The 11650-nt window shown below is 45.9% G+C and overlaps 1 protein-coding gene across 3 annotated transcripts in view; it reads right to left on the bottom strand.

The window, feature by feature from the left end:
- Positions 1-10730, bottom strand: part of crhbp (corticotropin releasing hormone binding protein) — a 69928-nt gene extending 59198 nt beyond the window's left edge. Inside the window, exons 1-3 of one of the 3 annotated variants that reach the window (XM_072516030.1) lie at positions 10357-10730; positions 9530-9620; positions 7361-7518 (exon numbers count right to left, since the gene is read on the bottom strand). In XM_072516030.1, coding sequence (XP_072372131.1) covers positions 7361-7518; positions 9530-9620; positions 10357-10437 — 330 coding nt within the window. In that variant the 5' untranslated portion in view covers positions 10438-10730. Of the gene's footprint in view, positions 1-7360; positions 7519-9529; positions 9621-9898; positions 10028-10356 lie in introns of those variants that run through there. The other 2 variants (XM_072516033.1, XM_072516032.1) reach the window with 2 other exon arrangements.
- Between the last annotated feature and the right edge of the window lie 920 nt (positions 10731-11650).

Genomic DNA, 11650 nt, shown 5'->3' on the forward strand with positions numbered 1-11650 from the left:
TCATCACCTGCATTCACCCCGACAATCATCACCATCATTTATCTGGACAATCATCACCAGCATTCACTCCCAGACAATCATCACCAGCATTCACCCCGACAATCATCACCATCATTTACCCGGACAATCATCAGCAGCATTCCCCCCGACAATCATCACCTGCATTCACCCCGACAATCATCACCATCATTTATCTGGACAATCATCACCAGCATTCACTCCCAGACAATCATCACCAGCATTCACCCCGACAATCATCACCAGCATTTACCCGAACAATCATCACCGGTATTCACTCCTCGACAATCATCACCAGCATTCACCCCGAAAATAATCACCAGAATTCACACCTTGAAAATCATCACCAGAATTCACCCCCGACACTCACCACCAGAATTCACTCCTCGACAATCATCACCAGAATTCAGTCCTCGACAATCATCACCAGAATTCACTTCTCGACAATCATCACCAGCATTCACTCCTCGACAATCATCACCAGCATTCACCCCGACAATCATCACCAGAATTCACTCCTCGACAATCATCAGCAGAATTCACCCCCCCCGACTATCACCACCAGAATTCACTCTTCGACAATCATCACCAGAATTCACTCCTCGACAATCATCACCAGAATTCACCCCCCGACAACCACCACCAGAATTCACTCCTCGACTATCATCACCAGAATTCACTCCTCGACAATCATCACCAGCATTCTCTCCTCGACAATCATCACCAGCATTCCCGCCAAACATCATCCCCAGCATTCACCCCGACAATCATCACCAGTATTCACTCCTCGACAATCATCACCAGCATTCACACCGACAATCATCACCAGAATTCACACCTCGACAATCATCACCAGAATTCACCCCTGACAATCACCAACAGAATTCACTCCTCAACAATCGTCACCAGAATTCACTCCTCGACAATCATCACCAGCATTCACTCCTCGACAATCATCACCAGCATTCACCCCAACAATCATCACCAGAATTCACTCCTTGACAATCATCACCAGAATTCACTCCTCGACAATTATCACCAGAATTCACCGCCCGACAATCACCACCAGAATTCACTCCTCGACAATCATCACCAGAATTCACTCCTCGACAATCATCGCCAGCATTCACTCCTCGACAATCATCACCAGCATTCACCCCGACAATCATCACCAGAATTCATTCACTGACAATCATTCCCAGCATTCACCCCGACAATCATCACCAGCATTCCCCCCGACAATCATCACCTGCATTCACCCCGACAATTATTACCAGCATTTACCCAGACAATCATCACCAGCATTCACTCCTCGACAATCATCATCAGCATTCACCCCGACCATCATCACCAGCATATACCCGGACAATCATCACCAGCATTCATTCCTCGACAATCATCACCAGCATTCACCCCGACAATCATCACCAGCATTTACCCGGACAATCATCACCAGCATTCACTCCTCGACAATCATCACCAGCATTCACCCCGACAATCATCTCCAGCATTTACCCGTACAATCATCACCAGTATTCACCCCTTGACAATCATCACCAGCATTCACCCCGACAATCATCACCAGAATTCACACCTCGACAATCATCACCAGAATTCACCCCGCGACAATCACCACCAGTATTCACTCCTCGACAATCATCACCAGAATTCACTCCTCGACAATCATCACCAGCATTCACCACGACAATCATCACCAGCATATACCCGGACAATCATCACCAGCATTCACTCCTCGACAATCATCACCAGTATTCACTCCTTGACAATCATCACCAGCATTCACTCTGACAATCTTCACCAGAATTCACACCTCGACAATCATTCCCAGCATTCACCCCGACAATCATCACCGTATTCCCCCCCGACAATCATCACCTGCATTCACCCGGACAATCATCACCAGCATTTACCCGGACAATCATCACCAGCATTCACTCCTCGACAATCATCACCAGCATTCACCCCGACAATCATCACCAGTATTCACTCCTTGACAATCATCACCAGCATTCACCCTGACAATCTTCACCAGAATTCACACCTCGACAATCATTCCCAGCAATCACCCCGACAATCATCACCGTATTCCCCCCCGACAATCATCACCTGCATTCACCCCGACAATCATCACCAGCATTTACCCGGACAATCATCACCAGCATTCACTCCTCGACAATCATCACCGTATTCCCCCCCGACAATCATCACCAGCATTCACCCCGACAATCATCACCAGCATATACCCGGACAATCATCACCAGCATTCACTCCTCAACAATCATCACCAGGCAACTGTGGCGATGATCCGCAAGTGGGTTATGGAAGGAGAGGGGGCAGCATGGAAGAGGATGGAGACGGCGCCCTGTAAAGGAACGAGCCTGGGGCGTTGGTGACGGCACATCTGCCGCTCACGCCGACAAAGTGTACCATGACCCCGGTGGTGGCGGCAACGCTAAGGAGCTGGGGCCAGTGGAGACGGCACCGGGGTGCAATGGGAGCATCAGTGTGGTCCCCGCTCAGGGGTAACCACCGGTTTGTCCCGGGGAAGATGGACGGGGGGTTCCAGAGCTGGCATCGGGCTGGGATTGGAAGAATGGGGGACCTGTTCATCGATGGGACGTTTGCGAGCCTAGGGGCACTGGAGGAGAAGTTTGAGTTACCCCCGGGAAATGCCTTTAGATATTTGCAGGTGAGGGCTTTTGTGAGGAGACAGGTGAGGGAATTCCCGTTGCTCCCGGCATAAGAAGTTCAAGATAGGGTGATCTCGGGTGTATGGGTCGGGGAGGGCAAGGTGTCGGAAATACACCAGGAGTTGAAAGAAGAGGGGGAAGCGCTGGTAGAAGAGTTGAAGGGTAAATGGGAGGAGGAGCTGGGGGAGGAGATCGAGGAAGGTCTGTGGGCTGATGCCCTAGGTTGGGTTAATTCCTCCTCCTCGTGTGCCAGGCTCAGCCTGATACAATTTAAGGTGGTCCACAGAGCGCACTTGACGGGGGTGAGGTTGAGTAGGTTCTTTGGGGTAGAGGACAGATGTGGAAGGTGCTCAGGGAGCCCGGCGAACCATGTCCATATGTTTTGGTCATGCTTGGCACTGGAGGGGTTCTGGAGAGGAGTGGCGGGAGCAATATCTCAGGTGGTGAAAGTCCGGGTCAAGCCAAGCTGGGGCTAGCTATATTTGGAGTAGTGGACGAACCGGGAGTGCAGGAGGTGAAAGAGGCCGGCATTCTGGCCTTTGCATCCCTAGTAGCCTGGCGAAGTAAGTTCGCCTTGAGAGGGTCTGCGCAGGGGTTCTACAGGTGGTGGCAACCGTTCCTAGACTATCTCGTCGAGCGTTAGAGGAAGGTCAGTCAGCAGCAGCAGCAACCTTGGGGGGGGGGGGGTGTGGAGGGGACGAAATGGGAGGGGGGGGAAGGGGGGGGAAAGGGGGGGACTGCCTGGGAGGGTAGGTGAGCAAGAGGTAACATGAAGGGTTGGGGAAACTGGCACGTACGGGTGAGGGCCAGTGTACAAAGCTGTGTAAATATATCATTTTGCCATGTATATATCTTGCTCTGCGCGATTTCGCGTTTTTTGTTTTACGAGGGGGGGTTATTGTTTGTAAGGGAGAAGAATTGTGTTAAAAAACTTTAATAAATATATATTTTTTTAAAACAATCATCACCAGCCTTTACCCGGACAATCATCACCAGTATTCACTCCTCGACAATCAGCAGCAGCATTCACCCTGACAATCATCACCAGAATTCACAGCTCGACAATCATCACCAGAATTCACCCCCCGACAATCACCACCAGAATTCACTCCTCGACAATCATCACCAGAATTCACTCCTCGACAATCATCACCAGCATTCACCCCGACAATAATCACCAGCATTTACCCGGACAAGCATCACCAGTATTCACTCCTCGACAATCATCACCAGCATTCACCCCGACAATCATCACCAGCATTCACCCCGACATTAATCACCAGCATTTACCCGGAGAATCATCACCAGCATTCACTCCTCGACAATCATCACCAGCATTCACCCCGACAATCATCACCAGCATTTACCCGGACAATCATCACCAGTATTCACTCCTCGACAATCATCACCAGCATTCACCCCAACAATCATCACCAGAATTCACACCTCGACAATCATCACCAGAATTCACCCCCCGACAATCATCACCAGAATTCACCCCCCGACAATCACCACCAGTATTCACTCCGCGACAATCATCACCAGAATTCACTCCTCGACAATCATCACCAGCATTCACCCCGACAATCATCACCAGCATTCACCCCGACAATCATCACCAGAATTCACTCCTCGACAATCATCACCAGAATTCACTCCTCGACAATCATCACCAGAATTCACTCCTTGACAATCATCACCAGAATTCAACCCCCGACAATCAACACCAGAATTCACTCCTCGACAATCATCACCAGCATTCACCTCAACAATCATCACCAGAATTCACTCCTCGACAATCACCACCAGAATTCACTCCTCGACAATCATCACCAGAATTCACACCTCAACAATCATCACCAGCATTCACTCCTGGACAATCATCACCAGCATTCCCCCCGACAATCATCACCAGAACTCACTCCCCAACAATCATCATCAGAATTTACCCCCGACAATTTTCACCAGCATTCCCCCCCGAAAATTATCACCAGCATTCAATCCCCACCCCCGACAATCATTACCGGCATTCACTCCTCGACAATCATCACCAGAATTCACTCCTCAACAATCATTACCAGAATTCACTCCTCGACAATCATCACCAGAATTCACTCCTCGACAATCATCACCAGAATTCACTCCCTGGCAATCATCACCAGAATTCACTCACTGACAATTATCACCAGCATTCCCACCGACAATCAGCACCAGCATTTCCGCAGACAGTCATCACCAGCATTTCCGCAGACAGTCATCACCAGCATTCACTGCCCGACAATCAATACCAGCATTCCCGCCGACAATCACCACCAGCATTCACTCCCCGACAATCAATACCAGCATTCCCGCCGACAATCATCACCAGCATTCACTCCCCGACAATCAATACCAGCATTCACCCCCCGACTATCATCACCAGAACTCACTCCCCAACAATCATCACCAGAATTTACACCCCGACAATCAATACCAGCATTCCCCTGACAATCATCACCAGCAATTATTTCCACTTTGATGCCCTCCTGTTGTTACATTCCAAATCTGTGATCTCTACACTTAGAAGGGAAGGGCAGCAGATGCAGATGCATGGGATGACCAACCCCTCCAAGTCACCCATTATCCTGACTTGGAATTATCACCACTCCCTCACCTTGGCCGAGTCTAAATCCTGGAATTCCCTTCCTGTCAACCTTGTGGGAGACCTTGGCATTCACTACACAGATTGCAGTGTCATACAGTCATAGAGTCATAGATGTTTACAGCATGGAAACAGATCCTTCAGCCCAGCTTGTCCATGCCACCCAGTTTCTATCACTAAGCTAGTCCCACTTGCCCGCATTTGGCCCATATCCCTTAATACCCACACTGCCCATTGGAACTGTCTAATAACTACTTTTTAAAGGAAAAAAGTGGACCCGCCTCTACCCCTGCCTCTGGCAGCTCATTCCAGAAAGTCACCACCCTTTGTGTGAAAGAAATTCCCCTCTGGTCTCTTTTGTATCTCTCCCCTCTCACCTTAAACCTATGTCCTCTAGTTCTAGACTCCTCTACCTTTGGGAAAAGATGTCGACTATCTACCTTATCTACGCTCCTCATTATTTTGTAGACCTCTATAACATCACCGCAAAGGCTCCTACGCTCCAGAGAAAAAAGTCCCAGTCTATCCAGCCTCTCCTTATAACTCAGGCAGTGCTTCAAGAAGACGACAGTAAATCCTAGCCAAGCCAGCAGTGCCCACATCTAAAGAAAGTGGAACTTTGCCATCATGCTAACGTCTTTCCATTGTCCCTTCTTCCTAATCGGTCTCCATGTCTTTCATTCGCTAAGGATTATCACCACCACCTCTCCCCTCTTTCGGGCTGAAAAGAAAAGTCACTGTCCATCTCTCACTCTGCACATGTCTGTTAGCTCCCATGATGGACATTGGCCTATCTTGCTTTCTTTCCTCTTGAACATATGTTTTTCATTCCATCTCCTGCCAACTTCTTTCCAGAGCTGTCAGTGTGAACTGGAGTCTGGCAGCTTAACACAGCTGCTTCATCCAACTTCAGGCCGTTGTTTTTTTTTCTGTGGCTCCTTCCGTAAACAGTGAAATAAATAATCCTTTCTTTATATACGAATACCCTTGGAAGGCAAAAGAAGAGTTACACAATGTTTGGTTTGAGTAGAAGAAAAAGTAATGAAGAGCTAAGGTTAACTGCGAAGTAAACCAGCATGTTGATCTTGGATCCTCAAGCACATCACACTGATGTGCTGAGGCTGGATGTCACTCAATGGGTTATTTCTCAGTAATAGAGGAAATTATGGAATACGTCAGGAAGTAGCGGTTAGATTTTAAGAGCTTGCTATTTGGATGAGGAACGAAAGACCTAAGGAGGTGAGGAGTTCCACATGGTTTTCTCCTGGGAATGAACAGGAGTACTTTTATCCTAATCACTGGACTGAAACAGGCATGTTCAGGTCGGACACCCATTTTACATCCTGCTCGACTTTCCTCTGCATCGAAGTCAAGGAGAGAATAATCGAGTGGAGTTTAAAATGGGCGTCTGACTCCAAGAACCCGTTTTACACCCAGCAAATTAGTTTCAAATTGCCTGAAGAGACGGTAATAATCAAGAAGGGGAAACTCAGAGGTACACCAAGGGTAATATTATTGACCAAGTGGCTAAGGAAACCTTCAACGGAGAGAGAGAATCGTGAATTCTGGCAGCAAGAGTGCAGTTGTCCATCAGAAAATTCAGCTTTTTTCTTATCCAACAATGTATGAATTATTACCAGAGCTTTCCCCAGAGGGTGAGGATTACCCTGATCTTGGATGGACCTTGGTTTTAGAAGAATGTTACAAATTGAGGAGGTGAAAATACATTATGACATAAGAGATCCTGGAGGCAATTTTAGCACTGAAGGAATTGTGAAGGATCCATTTAAATTAGAGGAGATAATAAGGCCAAGAACTATCAATAGATGAAAAGAAACTGCCAAGAGTGGAACCATCAAACGTAGGAGACAACAATATTAATCAAATTAGGCTTTCTTAAACAGAAAATAAGCAATAAATATTTGAAACCGCTCTATTTATTAAAGTTTAAATGACTTCTCTTGAAAATAGCAAGCTTGTTTATGCTTACCTTGAGGAAGTCTCCACCTTGACAGTCTATGTTGACGTAATTATATTCAAGGGAGATAATCTCATCTGGATTGCCAATGAAGAAGGTACCACAATGGAGCTGTGGCTGATCAGCACTGAATGTGAACCGTCCGTCCACACTCAACATGTCAACGCATTCTGTGGGCAGAAGGATCCATTAAGCTAATCATAAGCTATCTGATGTCCAAAGTTAAGGGCTACTACTACATTTACCAACAGTCAGCTTTGGCACTTCAAAACTGAAAGTTTAAAAGTGAAAACAATGCAACATTTGTTAACGGTCATTTTACCAATCTGCCGATCATGGCAGTAACTTGATTAAAGATTGAGGATTGGTGAATAGCCTGCCTTTTCACCATTGAAATGACAGTTTTAATTCTTTAAAATTATTGTGACTGCTTTGCACATCAAAGCTGTGATCTGCTATTAAGAGTAGGCTTCACCATCAATCTCCTTTTCAACAAGCCAAACTCTTTTGTAGACAATGATGGTGTAATTTGGAAACTGGACTGGATGAATCATAGAATCCCTACAATGCAGAAGAAGGCCATTCGGCCCATCGTGTCTGTACTAACCCTCTGAAAGAACATCCCACCTGGCTAGACTCACTCCCTCGCAACCCTGTAACCCCACCTAAGCTTTAGACAATGAGGGACAATTTAACATGGCCAATCCACCTAGCCTGCACACGGTAGCACAGTGGTTAGCATTGCTGCTTCACAGCTCCAGGGTCCCAGGTTCGATTCCCGAGGGTGAATTGGATATTCTAAATTCTCTGTCCATGTACCCGAACAGGCGCCGGAATGTGGCGGCTAGGGGCTTTTCACAGTAACTTCATTGCAATGTTAATGTAAACCTACTTGTGACAATAAAGATTATTATTATTATATCTGGGCTGTGGGAGGAAACCAGAACACCCGGGTGAAACTTAGGCAGACACGGGGTGAGCGTGCAAACTCCACCAGTCACCCAAGATGGGAATTGAACCCGGGCCCCTGGTGCTGTGAGGCAGCAGTGCTAACCACTGCACCACCATGCCACCCGAGGAGGGGTTATCACTCTTCTCATTCGTAAGGGAACCAAACTCGCAGAAATAATTAAAATGGTTGCATATGGTACCACAGGCTGTTGATATTAATTCAACTCTTGCCATGTTGGTCTTAGTAACTCCTCCAAACCAATATTCTTAAACAAGCGCATAATCAGGACTCTTTATTTAAGAGCAGAAGTATTATAGTCGATGAACAAAAAAATTAAGGGATGCTAGAATTATCAAGAAATTGCCAATGGTTATAAAGGTCTTACTGATGGGTATTCTTTTAATTACTAAGGGGTGCAGTTATTTCCATCTACCCCAGCCCAGGAATCTCACTTAGGAATCTTCACTCCAAACTTACCTGAACCAACAAGGTATTTACAGAGTTCCAACAGCTCACATAATAATGTGGCTGATATCGCTTTACAACCTCATGGGGCATAAAGGAAACTTGCATCTGGGCAGCCAGCTGGAAGGGCATCTACCAGCTTCAACATACCACACCTCACTTCCAGCTATGGCCCATCCCAGGCAAATTCCTGTCTACGTTAACATCCACAGCATTCCCATCCTTTCCTATCCTGTTTCCCAGATTTCCAGCGCCTGCAGTTGGTTTCGAGTGCAGAGCGAGGCTGCGTGCCGTGCATGCCCATTCCATTCTCAATTTGGAGAACACATATGGGACCCAATGCCCCAAATAGGCCTGGCGAGTGGATCTGGAGCTGAGATTTAGAATGGAAACAAGTGAACATAAAGATGGTCAATGTTCACAAATTGTTTAAATTTGAGAAGGAATCTCCCCCTCCCCCATCCCAATTGTCAAGACAACACGATAAACCAATATGGGCAAGATTATAACTGGAACGCCTATGTGACAAGAAGTGGGCAAAACAAATGAGCAGATTTAGTATTTAGTTTAATATCCGTGCTTGTTTTTTCTAAGCTCCTACAACTGACTGAGGCTAAAGTGATTTGAAACAAACCTGTTGGACTTTAACCTGGTGTTGTAAGACTTCTTACTGAGGCTAAAGGGTTCAGGGTATGTGACTCTTTGAGAGTCTGGAACCACATACGACACAAGACCCTCTGTCTCGGCTAGTCCATAATACTCACTCAGATTCCGGCTGTAGATGTAGCCTTGAGAAAGTTCTCGCTTCAGCTCCGTGTTCAGGAGCCCCAAGGTGTCCTCGACTACTTCATTTTTCTTTAAAAAGTTGGAAACAAATATGTTAACTATGTGTACACATCTGTGAAATGTAAAAAGGAAATACATTATAGAGCCCTTGTGGGTCCTGAAAATGAAACGTAAGGCACATCGTGTGCGAAAAGCAAGCTTCTTTTTGTTGCAAACTTTGGTGGAAATGCATTAAACTGGATTTCTTAGAAATTAAGTGGAAGTCATTTGGAGTTAATGCTGTAAACGGACAAGCATGTCTCCCCACAGCTTCTGTCAATTACATTTGAACGAAACTTATCCCCTACCTTTCAGATCAGCAATATTTCATCAATTGTGCAGGACCTGAATCAGGATTTGTTTTCACAGCCCGTAAAAGGTTTGTGGACCCTATTGATCTGAGTTGATAGATAATCTAATCTGACATCAATTCAACCCGCCGGTTTAAAAAAAAATCAAACAAAGCGCTTTCTCTAAAGTTTCTCACTGTCTATAGCAAGGAAGCATTATAGGGGGTCTGCCCAGTAACATAAGCTTATATATATAGGACTGAGAATGGACATGGGACTGCGATGGGTATTAGCAATTGGAAATAAAGAGAGGACAGATTTATTTCAGCGCACAGCGGGGACAACGAAAAACAAAAACAAATTATCATCACTGAAATAAAAAGACTAGAAAGAGACGGACGACTGTTTGGATAAACACATGGGTAGACAAAGGAATCCCTGCCTTCCAGACACTGACTGATGGTAGGGTCCCCCACCTCAATGTATCTGGCTTGTCCCTGGAGAATCACCAGCCACAGCAGCAAGATGTGGAGCGGAACCTTGAAGCCAGAAGACATCTTTCTTTCTGTCTGTCTCGGCGTGTTGGCAGCTTGCGGTCACTGACGAGTATTGGAGAGCATCATGATTGAAATTCGCCTTTTATACGCGGTTGAAAGCTGTCTGTAATTTATGCCGTGAGTCTAAAGTCCCTGATAACAATCGAGTTACTCGGCTACCCTATCGCTTTTACCTAAGTTACGTGAATGTGACGGTGTGGCAGCACACGGATTGTCATCATCACATTGCCAGAGAGAAATAAAAGTCAGCCCACATGTTCCCTTTGGATGCAATATGACACCAGGAGCAATAAAGCGAACAGCAAGCTTCCATCAACAGAACCCAATCACTTCAATTAAAAACACAACTCTCAACTCCCACCCTGGAGTCCTTGGAAACATCCCGCTTTATAATTTGCAGTCTTCTTTGCGGTTTTTTAAATTATTATTATTTTTTTTTAAACAACGTCAACATAATTTGAAAGCAAAAGCAAAATGCTGCAGATGCTGGAAATCTGGCATAAAAACAGAAAATGTTGCTGAGTAGATCTGGCAGCATCTGTGCAGAGAGAAAGAGTTAACGTTTGGGTTCCAGTACAACTCTTCGTCAGGTTTTGTTTCACCGCGGGTGCTGGCAGACATTGAGGTTTTCCAGCATGTTTTTTATTTTCATTCAACATAATCTCTGAATTTCTACCCCCCACAGACACAGCGCTTTCCTAATTATACATGAATTATTATCAAATGGGAACTCTTTAAAGAATAGAGCAGGCACGGGTCTGACCCAGACTTCAGGCAATGTGCCCAGACTGTTGATCCGCTATATCCCACATTTTACCATTGTATATCGCGTAAAGCTAAAGCAGGGAAGAAAAAAAAGCACATCTCAGTTGATTCCACGCGGCTGAATGAGAGCATCTTTATGAAACATAATTACTTTGAATGCTAAATCATTTCGGACAGAGATAAGGAGACATTTCTTCACACAGTGGTGAGCCTGTGGAATTCATTACCTCAGGAAGTAGTTGATGCTAAAACTTTGAATATATAATAATAATAATAATTTATTGTCACAAGTAGGCTTTCAACTGTGAAAAGCCTATCGTCGCCACATTCCGGCACCTGTTCAGGGAGGCGGATACAGGAATTGAACTCGCGCTGCTGCCTGTTCTGCATTACAAGCCAGCGATTTAGCCCAGTGTGCTAAACCAGCCCCTTCAAGAGGTGGCTAGAT

This window comes from Scyliorhinus torazame, chromosome 9 (genome assembly GCF_047496885.1).
Source record: "Scyliorhinus torazame isolate Kashiwa2021f chromosome 9, sScyTor2.1, whole genome shotgun sequence".
Lineage (NCBI taxonomy): Eukaryota > Metazoa > Chordata > Chondrichthyes > Carcharhiniformes > Scyliorhinidae > Scyliorhinus > Scyliorhinus torazame.